This window comes from Muntiacus reevesi, chromosome 4 (genome assembly GCF_963930625.1).
Source record: "Muntiacus reevesi chromosome 4, mMunRee1.1, whole genome shotgun sequence".
NCBI lineage: Eukaryota > Metazoa > Chordata > Mammalia > Artiodactyla > Cervidae > Muntiacus > Muntiacus reevesi.
Genome location: NC_089252.1, coordinates 148,356,107 through 148,375,125, shown reverse-complemented (window position 1 = coordinate 148,375,125; position 19,019 = coordinate 148,356,107). Strand labels below are relative to the sequence as shown.

General features: G+C 57.4%; 1 protein-coding gene across 1 annotated transcript in view; it reads right to left on the bottom strand.

Moving 5' to 3' along the window:
• Nucleotides 1-3,803: 3,803 nt before the first annotated feature.
• The window catches only part of COL2A1 (collagen type II alpha 1 chain), a 30,147-nt gene continuing 14,931 nt past the window's right edge, over nucleotides 3,804-19,019 (bottom strand). The window contains exons 19-54 of the mRNA XM_065932153.1: nucleotides 17,947-18,045; nucleotides 17,619-17,663; nucleotides 17,430-17,528; nucleotides 17,201-17,254; nucleotides 16,774-16,881; nucleotides 16,122-16,175; nucleotides 15,942-16,040; nucleotides 15,767-15,820; nucleotides 15,227-15,325; nucleotides 14,783-14,836; nucleotides 14,362-14,415; nucleotides 14,007-14,060; nucleotides 13,779-13,832; nucleotides 13,505-13,549; nucleotides 13,201-13,299; nucleotides 12,913-13,020; nucleotides 12,561-12,614; nucleotides 12,229-12,282; nucleotides 11,795-11,848; nucleotides 11,408-11,461; nucleotides 11,058-11,165; nucleotides 10,490-10,543; nucleotides 10,031-10,084; nucleotides 9,236-9,397; nucleotides 8,886-8,993; nucleotides 8,587-8,694; nucleotides 8,267-8,320; nucleotides 8,033-8,140; nucleotides 7,755-7,808; nucleotides 7,481-7,588; nucleotides 7,143-7,196; nucleotides 6,587-6,694; nucleotides 5,949-6,237; nucleotides 5,344-5,531; nucleotides 4,781-5,023; nucleotides 3,804-4,319 (exon numbers count right to left, since the gene is read on the bottom strand). Of these exons, the coding sequence (XP_065788225.1) occupies nucleotides 4,173-4,319; nucleotides 4,781-5,023; nucleotides 5,344-5,531; nucleotides 5,949-6,237; nucleotides 6,587-6,694; nucleotides 7,143-7,196; nucleotides 7,481-7,588; nucleotides 7,755-7,808; nucleotides 8,033-8,140; nucleotides 8,267-8,320; nucleotides 8,587-8,694; nucleotides 8,886-8,993; nucleotides 9,236-9,397; nucleotides 10,031-10,084; nucleotides 10,490-10,543; nucleotides 11,058-11,165; nucleotides 11,408-11,461; nucleotides 11,795-11,848; nucleotides 12,229-12,282; nucleotides 12,561-12,614; nucleotides 12,913-13,020; nucleotides 13,201-13,299; nucleotides 13,505-13,549; nucleotides 13,779-13,832; nucleotides 14,007-14,060; nucleotides 14,362-14,415; nucleotides 14,783-14,836; nucleotides 15,227-15,325; nucleotides 15,767-15,820; nucleotides 15,942-16,040; nucleotides 16,122-16,175; nucleotides 16,774-16,881; nucleotides 17,201-17,254; nucleotides 17,430-17,528; nucleotides 17,619-17,663; nucleotides 17,947-18,045 (3,342 nt within the window). The 3' untranslated portion in view covers nucleotides 3,804-4,172. The remainder of the gene's footprint in view (nucleotides 4,320-4,780; nucleotides 5,024-5,343; nucleotides 5,532-5,948; nucleotides 6,238-6,586; nucleotides 6,695-7,142; nucleotides 7,197-7,480; nucleotides 7,589-7,754; nucleotides 7,809-8,032; nucleotides 8,141-8,266; nucleotides 8,321-8,586; nucleotides 8,695-8,885; nucleotides 8,994-9,235; nucleotides 9,398-10,030; nucleotides 10,085-10,489; nucleotides 10,544-11,057; nucleotides 11,166-11,407; nucleotides 11,462-11,794; nucleotides 11,849-12,228; nucleotides 12,283-12,560; nucleotides 12,615-12,912; nucleotides 13,021-13,200; nucleotides 13,300-13,504; nucleotides 13,550-13,778; nucleotides 13,833-14,006; nucleotides 14,061-14,361; nucleotides 14,416-14,782; nucleotides 14,837-15,226; nucleotides 15,326-15,766; nucleotides 15,821-15,941; nucleotides 16,041-16,121; nucleotides 16,176-16,773; nucleotides 16,882-17,200; nucleotides 17,255-17,429; nucleotides 17,529-17,618; nucleotides 17,664-17,946; nucleotides 18,046-19,019) is intronic.

The window sequence follows — 19,019 nt, the reverse complement described above, 5'->3', positions numbered from 1 at the left end:
AAATACCTAATAGCAGTAGGTGGTGGCTGAGGGTCTGTTTTTTTTACCCCCATTCCCATAGCTTGATTTTCAGCATTAATGATTTTTGTACTCTGAGTCTTCAGACTGAGGCTAAATTTCCTGGCTGTTTGGCTGATTCTGACCATGATTGTGTAACCTAAAAGCTGAGTTTCCCTGTTAACCTGAATCCTTTAATGGTCTGTATGTACATGATGGTGATGACTGTTCTCTGTGTAAATGATGAAACATGACTTATATGGAGGCACATGTGCACCAGTTTTGAGAACATGCCTGAAATACTTGACGATGTTCATATTGCTTCATTTTTTCTTTTCCCATTTTCCAAACAGCCTCCAGCATATTTTTCATGTGATTCTCAAAAAGCTACTCCTATTAGTACTTCAGTTTTGAGTTAACTTTTTGTGACCGTATGCCTCAGTAGCATTTCTTGCATCATAACATTGTCTTTAAATACAGCTATAATATTCAAATGAGCGCAGTTACATTTTTAAACATAAAAGAATAAGTGATCTAATGACACTGTAAGCTCTCATATCTGTTTATGTCCCCAGTATCCCCTCCTGCACTGTGGGATGCTCTGAGTAGTTGTGTCATGCTCTCTGTTAATACTTGAACAAATGCATATAGAATTTTCTCTCAGCAACGCCAAAATAGAGGAAGTGGTTGGCTCAGGTGTCATTGCCATCACCTTTGTATTTATACTGGATTGAGATTCGGAAGGAATGTATTTCTTCTTAAAATTTTTTTAAAGTATAGTTGATTTACTATTTGTGTTAATTTCTGCTGTGCAGCAAAGTGATTCGGTTATACACATATATATATGTATATATTCTTTTTCATATTCTTTCCCGTTATGGTTTATCACAGGATATTGACTTTAGTTCCCTGTGCTATGCCATGAACCTTATTGTTTATCCATCCTATACATAATTGTTTGCACCTTAATTCCAAACTCCCAGTTGTTCCTTCCGACCTCCTTCCCTTCCCCTTGTCAGACACAAGCCTCTTCTCTACATCTGCGAGTCTTTTTTCCTGTTTAGTAAGTATGTTCATTTGTGTTGTACTTTAGACTCCACATATAAGTGATATATGGTATTTGTCTTTCTGACTGACTTCATTTAATTTCTGGGTCCATCTGTGTTGCTGCAAATGACATTATTTTTTTCTTTTTTTTTGGCTGAGTAATATTACCATATATTCCATGTGAGATATATATATACACACACACATACACATAGCACACCTTCTTTATCCGTTGATCTGTTGATGGACATTTAGGTCATTTCCATGTCTTGGCTACTGTAAATAGTACTGCTATGAACTTAGGGGTGCGTGTATCTTTTGGAGTTACATTTTTGTCTGGCCATTGCCCGGGAGTGGGATTACTAGATCATACGGCTACTCTATTTCCAGATTTTTTGAAGAATTTGCATAATGTCTTCCATAGTGGCTGTACCAATTTACATTCCCACCAACAGTGTAGGAGGGTTCCCTTTTCTCCATACCCTCTTCCACATTTATTATTTGTATACTTGTTAATGATGGCCATTCTGACCAGTGTGAGGTGGTACCTCTTTGTAGTTTTATTTCTCTAATAATGATGTTGAGTATCTTTTCATGTGTCTATTGGCCACATGTATGTCTTCTTTAGAGAAATGTCTATTTAGGTCTTCTGCCTATTTTTCCAGTTGGGCTGTTTTTTGTTGTTGTTATTTATTTGTATGAGCTGTTTGAGTATTTTGGAACTTAAGCCCTTGTCAGTTTCATCATTTGCAAGTATTTTCTCTCAGTCCATAAGCTGTCTTTGTGTTTTGTTTATGGTTTCCTTTGCTGTGCAAAAGCTTATAGGTTTGATTAGGTCCCAAACCACAAGAACACTATTCACAATTATATGCCAACAATCCCAGGTCCCTTATACCTCCACTATCTGTTCTGCAACACTAGTTACCCCAAAGTAGGATCCCTGAGACCTCTAGGTCAGCTGTCCTGCTGGGTTTCTAGCCCCAGATGTGAAACAAATTTTGAAAGAATCAGTCTGTTTGTAAAAGTTCTACATGAATCTAGGGGTCCTAAATATTTCTCTGGGCAAAAATAATCCTTATTCTTTGCCTTTTAAAGTAAGACTCTTCACTACCTCAAGTTTCATTCTGTTTCTTCTCTTCTTTAGAAGAGGAAACTATTTTAGAAGTTTGTGATGTACCCAGGATCTTGAGTAAGTCTTCAGTGGAGTCAGACTCCTGGGTTCCACGCAGTGCCAGAAACTAAAGCCCTTTGAGGCTGGACACTTTCATAGCGATGAGGAAGCTTCAAAAACAGACAATAACCTGACTGAGGACTATAGCTAGTCAGCCAGGTCTGTCCACCCAGTCCTGCTGGGGTCAAAATGTTATCTGAGAGGTTACTGTGCCTGGAGAGACCTGCCTTTCCTGGGGGCATCAGGGATCATGGGAATCAGCGGCAAGCCTCTGGCCCAGTTTAAGACAAGGGGCAGTAATACTGCGTTGCAGCACCGCCGCCCAGGGTGGTTTTGATCTGACCGTAGATGCAGGGCTTCCTGTCCTGCTGCTTCTCTTCCCTTGAGCTCCACCTTCTGGTCCATTCATCCGGTTACCTATGCAGCAGTTGCTATTATTTCTAGGTTTTAACTGGGTGTCCGGGAAATGGGTGGGCTGCAAAGGATCAGCTCAATATCCTGGTGCACAGGGGACTCCTCTTACCAGGGTCTGAACTGATGGTCGGGATCTACTGAGCGATTGTACAGTGAGTAGCTCTGACTCCACCATGGCCAGTGAAGTGAGTCAAGGGGCAGGATGGGCTTTGAGTGTGGCTGACACGTTGGAACCAAACTCAATTATCAGCTCCACCTGTGGCCTGAGGAAGTTTTCATATGCACCCGTGTACCGCTCCACACTGCCCCCATTAGCTCTTTTGGTATTTAGCAGTGTTGTTTAAATTATGAGAGAGCTCTTCTAATTATGCTTGCGTAGTACTCTTTTGGTTTGTCATCCACCAGCCCCCTCTAGTGGAAAAGATGTCCACTTCCTCATGTTTTGCCCCACATACACAAGTCTTTGAAAAGCAAGAGTGGAAGGCTGTCCATTCAAAAGCCCACAGTTGAGAAGATATCCGTGGAAGCTTCAAGTGCCAGCCCAGGAAGTGAGGAATAGAGGCCAGGAAAAAGAAATAAGGGGTGAGTGTTTAGCCCTAGTACTTCTCCTTGAACTAAAGTCTTAGGGAAAGACATAGATAAGTAGGTCAGCAAGATTGTCTGATTATGTGCACTTATCATGGGCCTCTGTGGATTCACTCCCCTCCCCACATCGTGCACCCCCTCCTCCCATGGAGCATCTCTGATCTCTCCCTAGTAGCAGGATGCAGCCCGCACCCCCACCCCCCAATCCCCATCCGAGCTCAGAGCGCATCTCTCCTCTTGCACTAATCCACCCTGGAAGTGTGCCCAGGTTTACGCTCAAGAACAAGCCCCCCCCACCTCCGCCTTAAGCGCCTTCCTTCCCAAACCTTGGGTCTCTGTTTCTCGTCCACCCCTGGGCTCTACTCAGTGCCAGGGGTTACGAAAAAAAGGCAAGTTTGTGTGAGGTTGCTAAACCAGGCAGTGTGGCTTCAGTCAAGAGAAGGCCTGAGGATAGCCGTTCTGTCCTGCCCACAGAATCCAGGACTCGTGGAAAATAAATAAAGCACGAAGCACAAGCCAGAATGTACTTTCCAATAATTTTTTTGTTTTTAATATCAATTGACGTTTTAAAAAATACAGAGGTGTTTGACACAGAATAGCACCATTGTATAGGACACACACAGTTCCCGCGCCCGGCACCTGCAGGGGGCCTCTTGCCTGGGCTGGGGGCAGTCACTCAGGGGGCGTTTGACTCACACCAGTTAGTTTCCTGTCTCTGCCTTGACCCAAAGGTCGTACAGGAAGACAATAAATAAATAGAACACCAAGATTTTATTTTGCAGTCTGCCCAGTTCAGGTCTCTTAGAGAGGGGAGCAAAGTCCAGACTGTGAGCGGGTGGGATGAATGGGCGTCAGGTCAGATCAGCCATTCAGTGCAGAGTCCTAGAGTGACTGGGATTGGAAAGTACTTGCGTCCTTTGGGTTTGCAATGGATTGTGTTGGTTCTGGGTTCGGGTTTTTACAAGAAGCAGACAGGCCCTATGTCCACACCGAATTCCTGCTCAGGCCCTCCTATGTCCATGGGTGCAATGTCAATGATGGGGAGACGTGAGGTCTTCTGTGAGCGGTACTCGATCATAGTCTGGCCCCACTTACCGGTGTGTTTCTAGGGGAGAACAAGAGGAGAGTCAGTGGATGCCTTGTGATCGGGAAAACCCAGCATCACAGAACACCAAGTGCAGAACACCCTGGGGGGCTCTAGTTCTCTTATGGATTGACCTCCACCTTGATTCCAGACTCTAGTTCTCAGCAGCAGAGCCTCCCCTGCCCCCCGCCCTTCTCCTCCCTATCCCCTACAGTGAGCACCCCCCCTGCAAGGGCAGAGGACCCCACACACTGCATGACTGTTCCTACCAGTCACCACACACTGACCGAGGGAGGGGAGGAGTCAGAACCGACACGCTCCTCTCCCCCAGCTGTCGCTGGTGTGTCGTCTCTACACAGCTCCTTACACGCGTGCCCCTTTAGGACCACGACGCCCACTGTGGACCAGCCCTCAGCCTGCTCCAGCCTGAGCCCTGGGCCCCGGGAAGCTCTCTCTCTGGTGGCCCAGCCCGCCTGACTCACCGTGCAGTCATCCTTCAGAACGGTGTATGTGAACCTGCTGTTGCCCTCAGCCCGGATCTCCACGTCGTTGGAGCCCTGGATGAGCAGAGCCTTCTTGAGGTTGCCAGCAGCTTCGTCCAGGTAGGCAATGCTGTTCTTGCAGTGGTAGGTGATGTTCTGGGAGCCCTCGGTGGACAGCAGGCGGAGGAAGGTCATCTGGACGTTGGCGGTGTTGGGAGCCAGGTTGTCATCTCCATAGCTGAACTGTGAGGATGGAAGGCAGCAGCATGAGGCCCGGGGATGGGGGCTGCCAGCTGACTGGGGTGAGGAGGAGCTGAAGGGGGCTAGGGGAGGGGTCACTGGGAAGACATTTTTGCTTCCAGAAAGTGGAGCAGGCCTCCGAGACCTCTTCCTCCACCTCTAAATGGGGGGACGGGAATCCTATCTCCTCCTTCCTTCCTCTTAAGCCCCCTCTCTCACCCAGAACTGGTGGGAATGTGAACAAGGTGCTGAAAACTCCCCAGAAGAAAGCAGAGGGAGGTTTTGAGGTGCCCTCCATGGCCTAGAGAAAGAGGAGGACTCACATGGAAGCCACCATTGATGGTTTCTCCAAACCAGATGTGTTTCTTGTCCTTGCTCTTGCTGCTCCACCAGTTCTTCTTGGGAACGCTGGCTGGGTTGGGGTAGACGCAGGTCTCGCCAGTCTCCATGTTGCAGAAAACCTTCATGGCGTCCAGGGTGCAGCCCTGGTTGGGGTCGATCCAGTAGTCTCCTACAGTGGGGAGGCAACACCCCATCGGGGTTCAGATAGGCACAAACACACGCTCCTGAGAAAGCCAGCCCTGCCTGGAGTGACAGACAGACCTATGGGAACACCCAGGGGGAGAGGAGCAGGGTGTGAGGGCCACATGCAGCCAAAGGGAGGGGAGGAGAGGGAACGGGCCAGGGGAACATCCAGGGCTAAACGGGTGCGCGCAGAAGGGCCAGCCTGTGGATGGAACTTGACCCTGACGTCACTTCCGCTGTGTGGCCACGGCAGGACAGGGCCAAGGCTGCAGTTTCTCTGCTGTGAGATGTGGGTGCAGGGGGACACCCATGCTAGACCCTTCCAGGTCTGACTCTGCTCCTGTGTTCTGAGGGGCTGGGCCCAGGGGGCTGACCGCCTGCTCTCTGTGGTGGGGGTCCTTACCGCTCTTCCACTCAGGGTGGCAGAGTTTCAGGTCTCGGCAAGTGCGAGCTGGGTTCTTGCGGGAGCCCTCGGGGCTGCGGAGGCTCTCGATCTGGTTGTTGAGGGACTTGAGTGTGGCGTCCACCTCGGCATCATGCTGTCTCAGGTTGCCGGCTGCCTCATCAGCCCGCATGTACTGCAGGGGGTCGGGGCCCTTCTCTCTCTGGCCGAGGCCAGCAAAGGCGGACATGTCAATGCCAGGGCCGGGGGGGCCAGGAGGGCCAGGGGGTCCAGGGTTTCCAGGAGGACCCTGCAGCAGGGAACAGAGAAATCAGCCAGGAATGACAGGGACGCCACCCTTCCTGTGTCCATCCATCCCCACCTTCTAGAATGTATCATCAATAGAATGTCTTTGCCCGTCCCCTGAGGTTGAGGATGTGTGTGTACGTGCAATGGGATAGGACCAAGAAAAACACAGAATGCGCCTTATTCTTTCATTAGCCTCTCTCTTCTGTTTCCTGTGGACCCTCTGAACCTCCAGGGGGCTCCCAGGATAAAGGGTGCTGTCACATTAGCTGCAGGCGGACACCCCGAAAGAAGCCCTTAGCCGCCCAGTGCTGGGAAGGCCCCACACAGCAGGCTGGGGTCTGCACACTCACAGCAGGGCCAGTCTCGCCGGAACGTCCACGGGGCCCAGGAGGTCCGATGGGGCCAGGGATTCCGTTAGCACCATCTTTGCCAGAGGGACCGACAGGGCCAGGAGGACCCTGCAGGCCAGGAGAGAGGCAGGCAGTGAGGAAAGAGCATCAACAAAGGGAAGGTGGGGAGGACCTGGGGTTGGGGAGGGGGCCCTCCTAGCACTAGCCACTCTGTTCCCGATTTTCCTCACTTCTCAGGCACGGAACCCCACGCTGGCCCATGTGTGGCTGAGAACCAGCAGGGTGGCCTGACAGCTTTCCTACCCTCCTACAATCCTCTCTGTAAATCTTGTTCCCAGGGGGAGCTATTTGACAGCCGAGAGCCACTCATATATTCATCCTGGGGTCTCAGGTTCTTCTCTGGCCACATTCTCACCAAGTTGGTCCCACCTCCACTGCCCGGTGAGGGCCCCTGAGGCCAAGGCTTCCCCAGAAGCAGCCACACTCCCCTCCTCCTCAGACACCTGCCCAGCACCCCGGCCCCACCCCGAGGGAGGGCTCACTCCCTCTCACTCACTCTGGGGCCAGAAGGACCTGCAGGACCGGAAGCACCCTGGTCTCCAGAAGGACCCTGTGCGGAAGGAAGAGGCCAAGGTCAGAGGTCAGCACAGACCAGCCCCAGGCTGGGAAGCCTTCTTGAATGGGTATATGCATTGGGAGCTGGCTGGGACATGTATCTGCTCCCCCACCCCCAGCCACGTGCCCCTTCCACGGGCTCCTCCCTCCGACCCGGAGGAGGTCCAGGCCCGGACATTTCTTAGGATCATCCCAAGTCACTTCAGCAGCCTGGGAAACTCAAGTGGTCCCTGCAGAGTGGGAGGCCCTGGGGAGCCAAGCACAGACAACAGCACTCACAGGGGGGCCGGGCAGACCCTGCAGACCGGTGAAGCCACGGTGTCCCTTCAGTCCCCTCTCGCCAGCCTCTCCAGTTTCTCCCTTGTCACCTCGGGGGCCTTGAGGGCCCTGGGAACGAGACACACAGACACAGGTTGGGTCAGCTCAGCCCAGAGCAAGAGCCCTCTGCCGGCTTCACCTGAGCCAAGGAGCCCCAGGTCCCTGCGTGAACCCCCCCCTGCCCCGCCACCGAGCCTCCCCTTCAGGACCCAGCACGGGGCACTCAGGTACTCACTGGCATTCCCCGGGCTCCAGCAGGTCCTGCGGGTCCCATGGGACCTTGTGCGCCCTGTGGGGAGAGTGGGGGCAACGTCAGAGAGCAGCAGAGGCAGGGATGGCCCACTTCTGCGTCTGCCCATGGCCTGGGCACCGAGGCAGCTGCTCCATAGCCCAGACCCAGCGTTGTGCCCGGGGCCTGGGGCAGGGCAGGGGAGGGCGGGAGGTGGAGAGGAGCCCCCTGCCCACCCAGCCACCCTCCTGCACCTTGGCCTTTTACTGACTCAAGATACTCACAGCTTCTCCTCGGTCTCCCTGCTTGCCAACTGGGCCGGCGGGGCCAGGAGAGCCAGGGGGCCCGGGGGCTCCAGGAGCACCCGCGGCGCCGGTCTCTCCACGGTCACCCTGTCAGGAGAGAGGTCCCAGGCTCAGAGAGGAATTTCCAGAGGAGGCAAGGAGGGACGTGGCTCTGCCCCCGACCCTGCCAGACCGAAGAAGTGTCCTTCCCACCCTACCGCACGAGACACTCACCTTGACTCCAGCCGCGCCATCTCTGCCTGGGGGGCCGTCAGCACCGGGGCTTCCCTGTGTAAAGGGGAGCAGACGCCATCAGAGCTGCCCACCATCCCCGTCCTCCCTCAGGAGCCCAGGTTTATTCCCGCCACCGTCCAGCCAACGCTTTCCCACCTAGCTTCCTCCTGCCGCCCTCCCGAGCACCCGGCTCTTAGCCTCCCTGGCCTTCTCTCTCCCATCACGACCTTCCCATCACATCTGGATACTTGGGCTTGGCCCACCCTGTCACCCACCTCCTCCAGGGCTCCCCTGTCCCCACAGTGGGACCCACTGCTCACCTCACGTCCAGGCTCGCCAGCAGGACCGGTCAGGCCAGGAGGACCCACAGGGCCAGGGGGACCTCGGTCTCCAGATGCTCCAGGGGCTCCCTGCTTGCCAGGCTCACCCTGGGGGCAGCAACAAGGAGGGTGAGTGTGTGCTCCGAGGCCCCTCTCAGCCCTTCCGGGGAAAAGGCTGACCGGGGGTCAGTTCCACGGGTGCAGAGCAGGTGGCCGGGCCACCAAGAACACCCAATGTAGACCCTCCACCTGAGCCAGGCTGGGCTGGCTCGCCTGGAGGAAGGGGCGTCCCCACTTACCGAGGGGCCGGGGAGACCGGGGAATCCTCGCTCACCACGCTGTCCAGGCAGACCAACGATGCCCCTCTGACCAGCCAGACCCTGAGGACCTGGAGGACCGTCGGGACCCTGAGGGAGGAGAGGAAGGAGGTGAGAACTTGAGAGGTGACACGCAGCTGCCTCCCATCTGTGCTGTGGCCAGCTGCCCACTGCGAGGGTCAGGGTCAGTGCTCCTCCTGCCCTGCAGACCACTTTCTGCAGCAACCCCCTCCCGGCAGCCCCACAGCCCTGCTCCCCCCAACTCCAGGCTCTGGGAGCCCAGGCCCTTTGCACCCCTTCCCCAGGGACTGTGGCCCTGGGGTGGGACTTACAGAAGGACCATCATCTCCAGGCTCTCCCTTCTCGCCAGGGGGTCCAGCAGGACCTTGGAGGCCAGGGTCACCAGCTCGGCCAGGGGGACCGCTGTCTCCTCGAGCACCTTTAGGACCATCTTTTCCAGAAGGACCAGGAGGACCGGGGGGTCCAGGGTTGCCCTAGGAGAAGCAAATCACAGGAAGTGAGAATTCCTCTCACCCTTCCCCGTCCCTCCAGGCTGCCATGACCCTCTGGGGGCTTCCTCCACAGCAAGGGCAGCTTGACCCCCTTGGTCCATCTCTTCCATCTTCACTCCACGTGAGCTCTGGACAGCCAGCCTGGCTTCTCTAGCCACTGCACACTCTCCCTGTTCTGACTCTCCTGCTTCCTTCCCTGTGGCCTCACTCCCACCACCAGTCCTCAGGGAATTGCTCCAACCTCGATCCCCTCAGCCGGGAGCCTCTGCGCCCACCCCCCCGCACTAGACCATGTTGGTGAGCCCGGTGACTTATCATCTCTCCTCCCCCTACTGTGAGCTCCCCGAGGGCGAGATGCAGACTTTCTCATAAAGCACAGTGTGTTCAAGAAACGCATGTCCACGGTGAAGTAGAGGCAGAAGCCCATGGCCAGCAAAAGGGCACAGCCCCTGCTCCCAGCTCTCCACGTGGAGAACAGGTCCCCACGGTCAGTTAACTGCTCCTCCCAGGTGTGGGCCTGGGCACAAGGTGTGCATGGGCTTGGGCCAGCCTCTGTGACCCCTGCCTGTGCCTCCTGCTAGGGGTAAGGTAGAAACCAGCCAAGGTGGCACTCACATTGGAACCTGGGGGTCCGACGCGGCCAGCTGCTCCGGGGAATCCAGTGGCTCCCTATGTGAGGAGAGGGGAGACTCAGCACCTTGGACCCTCAGGAGGCCCCAGAATCAAAGGTTGGGGGGGTTGGTCTCACAGGCTAGAGTGGAAAGGGGCAAGGGGGTGCAGAGCAGCCAGGGGAGTTAAAGAGGCAGAAAGGGCCCCCAAAGTGTGGCCGCTGCCTCTTGCTGCCTCTGCAGGAGAGGATTGGATTGGGGCATTTAGACTCTAGGGGCATCCTTTCTTCCACCTGGCTGTGGGATGGGTGGGGGCAAAAGTGGGTAAGAAGGAAGGAGGTGGGGAGTAGCCTCTGGGGCCGGGCCTTCCCCCTGTGAGGCCAGAATGGGTGTGAGAGAAGCTACCACCCACTCCCCAGTGCCCTCCACCCAGCCCAGCGACAGTGGGGATGGGGGCCTCACTCACCGGGGGGCCTTGAGCACCTCGGGCTCCTTTAGGACCAGTCACACCAGTAGGACCCTGAGGAGGAAGAAGGGAGACAGTGAGGCCCAGTCGTCCCGACCACAGACTCCTGAGAGCCAGGACCACAAAGATGCAGCTTTGTCAACATGAACATCCCAGCCTGGAGAAGCTATCACAGGCAGGCCTGCTACCCCGACCAGTAGAAGACTCATGTTCCCGGAGACCTTGGGAGGAGAAGCCCATCAGGCATCCTCAGAGCCCAACCAGGGTCTCCCAGGAGACTGGCTGCTCCGGCCTGAGCCGTATGTACTCAGGGAGACACAAACGGTACCTGTGTTCCCTCTTCCAGCCCCCACCAGGCACCCACACCCTTGACAACAAAAGTCAGGGTAGCGTAGCTCCTTGAACCTTCATCCCTGAGCACAAACTCCTCCTTCCTGCAGCCTCTGCCCTCCGCCGCGGCTGCAGCAGCCAGGCCTCCCAGCCGCCCTTGGCCTGCCCAGGCCCCTCCTCCTGCACCCCGCTTCCCTGTCCTGGGGGTCAGCTCCCAGGGGAGCTCAGTTTTACCCACCTGAGGCCCAGGAGCTCCAGAGGGACCCTGAGGACCGGGGGCACCAGCGTCACCTTTCTGGCCAGCTTCTCCTTGTTCACCTTTGGCACCAGGCTGGCCATCAGCACCCTGGCTCGGGGAGGAGGAAGCCAGTGAGTGGGGGCAACAACTCCTCCCAAAGGGCCAGAGACTTTGTGTGAGTGTGTGTCCACCCTGGGTCTGAGCGCCTGCTCTGAGGTTGGGACTGTCACATTGGCGTGGAGGGAAAGGAGCCCTTCCCCTCCTCTTTAAGCCCTGTCCCACCCTCCCCCGTGGGCTGGGGAATGACCAGAGGAGGAGGTGTGGCAGGGAAGGTGGACGGAGACACTCACAGGGGGACCGGCGAATCCAGCGGGTCCAGGGGGGCCGGTCTCTCCACGTTCGCCCTGTGAGGAAAGAGGCCCGGAGCGCGGAGGCTTAGCTGCCTGCCTGCTCGGTTCCCTCCTGGGAGCCCAGAGCCTGCCCTGGCCCAGCCTACTGCGCAGTAACCCCCAGAGTAAAGGGGTCAGGGAGCTCCATCCTAAACAAACCGACCCAGGTCAGAAGGCCTCCTGTGACCAGAGGGTCTGGGGACCTGAAGGTCCTCCACCATGATCACATCATGGGAGGGGGGTGCGTGCCTTCTCTCTTTCCTTTCTCATTTCTCCTCCCATCCCCAGACCCGAACTGCAGGGAGGGAGCCACACCCCTGCAGGGCCAGTCTCCAGGCAGATACTCACCGGGGCACCTCGAGCACCAGCAGTTCCTGCAGGACCAGGGGGTCCAACTTCTCCCTAAGGTCGGGGGCGGGGGGTGGGATAAAAGCCAGAGATGAGGGCTGTGGGTTCAGAGGGGGCCCTTCCAGGGCAAAGTGCACCCAGGAAGCAGCCCTGACGGCGGGTGGGGGCTCCGGTCTCCCCAGCTGACCCGCAGCCACACCTGCAGCCTCCTCAGGGCATCGAGAAAGACACCTGTGCCCCACCCCTCTGCTTCCCTCAATGGCGCGCACCGCCAGGACTCGCTGCTTAGAAGGCCCCCACCCTCACTCCTTACAGCAGTTGGAGAGGAGGAGGGTGAGAGCTGTTGATCGAGGGGAGGAGAGAGAGCAGTCTTCGGCAGGAGGTGAGGAGGAGATCTGATGGGGGCAGAGTGAAGAGAGGGGCCCACGACTCACCTTCTCACCGTTGGCACCGGCTGGGCCAGGGGGGCCGATGGGGCCGGTCAGACCCTGGAAGAGAAGGCCGAGTGAGGGCCCGGGAGAGGCAGCCAGGGACGCAGCGCCGAGCAGGGAGCCTGGGATGCCCACACCCAGGGGCCCTTGGTGTATCCTTCCATGGCCCCCAGAACGCCCTCTCACCCAGGGTCCCAGTGTTGGCAGGGAAGTCCCTGCGGATGCCCAGCCCACATAACCATGGTCACACACGGCCCCTCTGTCCCCTGAGTGCATGGGATCCCTGCATCCGTCCCCATCCCAACCCCAGGGACCTGCCACCAGCATCCACTTACTCGTCCACCGTCCTTCCCAGGGGCGCCCTCGGGGCCTTTCTCGCCAACATCACCCTGTGGAACAGAGAAAACGGGCCACCTCAGGGAGGCACTCCAAGACCCCCTTTGCCAGCTCAATGTCCTCCCTGAATGGGGTTCCAGGCGGGGGTCAGAGCCTGGCCAAGAGGGGTTTGCTGTGGTCTCAGGGTGGGTGACGAGCAGTAAGAGAAGTGAGATGGAGGGATGTGTCAGAGGATCATGTCACTAAAGGTCAGAGAGCCGTGGAGGGGCCGCCAAGTTTCTCGGGAGGGTGACTGGGTGTCGTGGGGAGTGGGAGGGAGTGTGGGGGAGGCCTGCTCAGCCTGGTACTCACCCTGTCTCCCTTGGGTCCGGCGATACCAGCTGCTCCCCTCTCGCCGGGCATGCCCTGCAGACCTGGAGGGCCCTGAGCCCCAGGGGGGCCGGCTGGGCCAGCTGCGCCCTGTGGGGGAGAGGACTCTGTGGTGGGCAGCTCCTCCTCCGGGCACCCCAAGCCCCCTTTCCTCCCCTTCTTCCTCTGCCCAGACCCCTTTGGGTCTCACCCTCCATCCCTCCCTCCTTCCATCTTCATCCCCCAAGCCCCCTCCCCTTCCACCCAGAGGACCACACCGGCCTCACTTACTTTGGGACCATCAGTGCCGGGAGTGCCAGGGAGGCCGCGGGGCCCCTGGAGGCCCTGGGAACCAGGGGAGCCACGTTCTCCTGGGAAACCTCGTTCACCCTGGAGCGGAGACACCACGGACCCGTCAGGCGGAGGCCAGAAGAGAATGGAGAGCCAGGGAGATGCAGGGAGGTAGGAGCGGAGCTGGACTGGGGGGTGGAAGGGGGGCGGTGGTGGGCCAGGACCTGGGGCTGCGGTTCTGCTGGGACAGGCAGGCAGAACCCACTCAGAGAGGCCACTTGGGAATGGCCAACAGGACACTCACCCTGGGACCCACGAGGCCGGGAGCTCCAGCTTCACCAGGAACACCCTGAAGATCAAAGAAGAATGTGAGAGAGCAAGGTTTTTCTGTCCCGGAGCCTTGGCCAAGTGCCCCTCCTGCTAGCTGCTGAGCTCAGACTGTAGAGAGCTGGGCTGCGGGTCCCAGACCCTCCCTGCCCCACTGGGCTCCTTGTTCCCCCTCCCACCCTTGCCTCCTGGGCATCAGAATAGACCTTCTCACCTAAACAGGCTGCAGATTCGCAGAGCCCCATACTCACCTGGTCACCTGGTTTTCCACCTTCACCTGGGGGGCCGGGAGGGCCAGGAAGTCCCTAGAAGTCAAGGTGACTTAGAGTGAGGTTGCTGCCCCACCCTCTGGGGAGGCCAGCACAGGGCAAAAGCTGGGGTGCAGGGAAGACCCATCCCCTGGCCCCCATCGAGGGGGCGCTGCTGCCGCCCCAGAGCCCTGGACAGAGAATAAACAGGAAGCCGGTCCAGCCGCCTACCTGGAACCCAGATGGCCCAGGAGCACCCTGCTCGCCTCGTTCACCGGCTGGTCCCTGCAGAGGAAGACAACAGTGAGCTGAGCCAGCTTCTGGAGAGCCTGGGCGCCACATCCAGGACTAGAGGGGCCAGGGGGCCACCCACGGCAGGCAACACCACCCTCACTGCCCACTGTTCTCCCACCAGTGAGTGACCCGCACCCTGGGCCACCAGGGCGGGGTCCACACTGCCTCTGCCCAGGCTGGGTCAGGGGTCCTGGATCAGCCCAGATCTACATCTGTCAGCTCCATCACCCCCCACCTCCGCCCCCCAAGCCCCTGCCCACAGGCTACCTGGAGAGGCTGGGCGGGTACTTACAGCGGGTCCAGGGGGGCCTGCAGCACCTGTCTCACCGTCTTTGCCAGGAAGACCCTAGTGCGGCGAGAGAGGGGCGATATCATGATACACTTCTCCAGTTCTGCAGACCCCAGGACCGGGCAGGTGCACTATGTGGCCCAGAGTTTCCAGCCAACCCTCCGCCTGAACTCCATTTCCCCGCCCTCCCTTCCCATCCCCCTCCTTTCCCTCAGTCCTTCTCAGCATAGGAGCTGTCTCAGCCTCCAGGGCTGCTGTCAGCCACCAAAGTCTCCTGGGGTGGACCCCCACAGGGCCCAGAGCAACACAGGCTCAGCCATGGGCATCATGCTGCCAACCAGGGGTCCCAGGAGCATGCCACAGGGATGCTCCCTCCCCACAGTGTCCAACGCACACCCAGGGTGGGCAGTGGGGAGGTACTTACTCTCAGGCCAGGAGCACCGGGCAGTCCTTTCTCACCAGCTTTTCCAGGCTCACCCTGGAAGAAAGAGGGCAGGGCCGTGAGGTGGAGGGCTTTGGTGGGAGTAGGGGTATGGCCGGCTGGGGAGACAGGGGCGTGGGGCCACTGCCTGATGGACAGCAAAGGCTAAAGTCGAGGATCAGCACCTCTTATGCTCAGAGGTGTGAGCTGATAGCGCTGCCCCGGGGATCAGTGTCATGGCCGAGAAGTTCTGAGGGCTCTAAAGAGCCCTGGGATTCCCCTGATCACAGGCACTCCTTGGGGCGTGGAGGTCCGAGCCACCCAGAGCACCATGGGTCTCGCTCATCACAGCCCTTGGGTTAACTGTTTGGGACCCAGCCCTTTCCCCAGGGGCAGGGAGATAGCGGCACCATGTGGCAGGAAATGGAAGGGCAGGTGATTACTTACATTGGCACCTTTGGGGCCAGGGAAACCCATGACACCAGGCTGCCCACGAGCTCCCTGAGGACCTGGGGGTCCAGGGCGACCATCTTCACCAGGGGCTCCCTGAAAGAGAGGACACCATTCTCAGCACATGAACACGAGACCACATTTGTCCATCTACTGAGCGCAGGATTAGGGCAGGTCACCGGCCAGGCAAACAGCATGTAGGATTGACCAAGGTTGCAACCGGCAGCCCGCAGCCCACATCACACACGGGCCTCATCAGTGACAAGGCACTGCTTAGCTTAGAAGTTTTGTTCGTGAAAGTGCACATCAGGCTTTGTCTTCCCCAAAGGAAGGCCCAGATGCACAAGGGGTGGCATTTTTAGAACTTGCAGTCACTGCATAGGCCGCACATGGCCACAGGACCTACCATCCCATCCATTCTCCTCCCCAGTTCTCAAAATCCACAGGCTGCCCCCACCTGTCTCCTGACTCTTTTCCCACCTGCCTCCCCAAGAGTACCCCCCAACCTCTCCCAATGACCCAAGAGGATGGACTTACGGAAGGACCAACTTTGCCTTGAGGACCAGCATCACCAGGGCGACCAGTGAGACCCTTTGTTTAGGAGAGAGAAGGGAATGGGTGTCAGCACAGGGTTGGAGGGACCAGGTTGGGTAGGGCGTGAGGAGTCTTCTCAGAGTTGGAAGCTGAAAACAGAAGTGTCTCTGCTACCTACCCGGGCTCCAGGAAGGCCAGGCTCTCCAGGACGGCCAGGGTCACCGTTGGCTCCTTTGGGACCAGCAAGGCCACTGGGTCCTCGCTCTCCAGGGGCTCCCTACACAAGAGGAGGCAGAGGGTCAGCAGAAAGCCATTTGACCAGTGATATGTGGACCCCAGTCCCTGTTCCCCCACTCACCTTGGGACCTGCCAGACCATCCTGACCTGGGAAACCACGGTTGCCAGGAGCGCCCTAGGAAGAAGTGGAGGGGAGAGGCAATGAGTTAGAGAGGCCCTTGACCCGACTGTGGCTGCAGAGAGCCTAGTCAGGATCTAGGTGTCCATCCCACCAACCCTCCAACCACAGTCTCTGCAGAGCAGATGCTATGTGCTTGCATGCCTACTAAATCACTTCAGTTGTGTCTGACTCTGTGACCCTATGGACTATAGCCAGTCAGGCTTCTCTGTCCATGGTGATTCTCCAGGCAAGAATACTGTAGTGGGTTGCCATGCCCTCCTCCAGGGGATCTTCCTGACCCAGGAGTTGAACCCGTGTCTCTTACATCTTCTGCATTGGCAGGTGGGTTCTGTACCACTCGCGCCACCTGGGAAGCTCCAGGAGCAAGATTCTGAGAGATTAACTTCTTGGGTTTGCCCCCACCTTTTGGAAAGGAACTCCCACTGCTTCATGTCACCCAGGGGTGAGGGACACAAATAAGGAGTGTGGAGGTGGGTGGAGAAAAGGAATATCAGGTCCACAGACTTGGCAAAGACCCAGAGCCACAGGAACTCAACTTGCATCTCCAGGGCACACCCCAACGAGTGGGGGGAAGGACTCCCGGCCCACTTACTCTTTCTCCAGGGGGACCGGCAGGCCCAGCACCACCAGGCTCTCCACGGGCACCTCTTTTCCCTTCTTCACCAGCAGGACCAGGGGCTCCTTGGGGACCAGCAGGGCCCTGAGAACCAGCATAGCAGAGAAACAGGGTGAGTCTTTGCCTGGCCCTGGGGCAAGCACGGGCCTGGCACGAGGGGGAGGTAGCTATGGCTGCTATTTCAGGGCTGGGGATCCTGTGGAAGTGAGGTCACAAAGGATCAGCGGGGAGAGGAGAAGTGGCCCAGTGGGAAGTCAAGCTGGCAAGCCAAAGATGGCAGCCGAGACTGCATCAGCTTTTCCATCACATCTCATCTCTGGGTACACCCTCAGAGGACCCAGGGTAGGGGACACGCCAGCTGTGGAGGTGGGCAGTGGGCTAGGGGTGGCAGCTGGGTACTCACCGGTTCTCCCTTGGGGCCTTGTTCGCCTTTGAAGCCAGCAATACCAGGCTCACCCTTAACAAAGGAAAAAATTAGGTTCTCACACTCTGTTCTCCCCACGGCCCTAAAAATCCTCCACCACCCCCACCCTTAAAGGCAGCCTGCTAGAGGACACTGCGAGCGTGGGAAGTAGGGGCGGCGGGTTTGACTTTGGGGCTGTAGGTGGGACTCGGAGTTCCCTGGATCTTACCGTTTGACCTTTCGGCCCCAGAGGACCAGTTGCACCTTGAGGGCCAGGTGGACCACGGGGTCCAGGGAAGCCTGGAGCACCAGCAATGCCAGGGGCACCCTGTCAGCATGAGCAGAGAGAAGGGCATTAGGAGGGGGGTGGGAGGAGGGACCCCCGCCTGGAGGAGCTGAGTCCGAGGGCAGCACTCACAGCAGATCCTTTGGCTCCAGGGATTCCATCAGTTCCAGGGTTGCCCTGAAAAAGGAGACAGTGTCATTAAAAGATAAGCAGTGAAGAATACATTCCCACCCCTCATCACGCTCCCAAGGCCCCTGGTCCATTCCAGGCTTGGCCCTGCCAGACACTTCAAGGGAGGATGGGTGATGGAGGGAGAGGTGTCTCTAGAGGCTGGTGGAGGGTGGCAGGCACTGAGCCAGAAGGAAGGTTTGATGATTGAGGTGCCAGTTGCCTCAGCAGAGTCAAATGTGCCAAGGCCTCAGACCCCAGACCCTTCAGGCAAAAGAGGAGCTACACTTACAGCAGCGCCAGCTGGCCCAGGGGACCCAGGAGTACCCGGTTCACCGCGAGGACCTTGAGCGCCTTCGGGACCTCGAGCACCAGTGGGGCCAGCTTCACCCTGGAAAGAGACAGGGAAGGAAGGAGTGAGGACAGGTCATAGGGACACAGACCCCGTGGGCAACAGTTCAGGACAATCTGTACAAACATAACAAAAAGTTCTGCACGGGAGCACCCGGGTTCCCATACAGGCTGCCTGGCTGAGCCCGCTGGACTGACGACTTTCTACCTGCCCCACTCTACTCTCCATCTCCCTACTTGGTGACCACCACGAGCAGGCACACAGGTTCATGTTACAAGCTGGGCTTCATGCTAATTCCATCAGCACCCATCAGAAAAGCCTGAGCTGGGCAGCCTGCCAGTCCAGCACTGTGGGATGACGGACAGATGGCTGAGATGGCTAGGTACCTTTACCTCCGCTTCACCACCTATTTTCTCTTTTATTGAGGCTCTTGAACATCGCAGCTCGGGGCGCCACTGGGCTTGTATCTGGCTAATGTGAACCAGGCTCTGAGTCAAGCCTATTTGAAGGAAGCCAGCAAGCCAGGGCAAAAAGCAAGCTGGGGGACCAGCGCCCCGACAATACTTTTCCCAAAATGGCCTCTGCTTTTACTTTCATTTTTTCCTGAAAGTTACAGCTGGCTGTGAGCTGGGCTCTCTGGATGGCGGAGTCCCTGGGGAGGACTGTTGACCTGGAGGGGAGGGCACAGCCTCCTCAGGTTTCTTCTCAGAACGTTCTTGCTTTACTTTTGTAATTATTATTTTCTAAAGGTCAGGCCCCCTCACCTTCCGCTGTCCCTCTTCACAATGGGTCTCCTTCACCCAGCTCCTGGGGCCTCAGACACTGTCTGGTTGCCATGGAAACCCCCCAGAAGGGGAAAAGCAACCTGATGCCAGTGACCACATGGAGGCTCCTTATTCATCTCCTGGCGGCACCAGGAGAGAATTCCCAGGGACGCACGCGTGTTGGAATCCCTCCTGGGCCACAGGGGCCTTTCCCTGAACTGGCTGGCCTCCCACTGGCCTCTATTAATC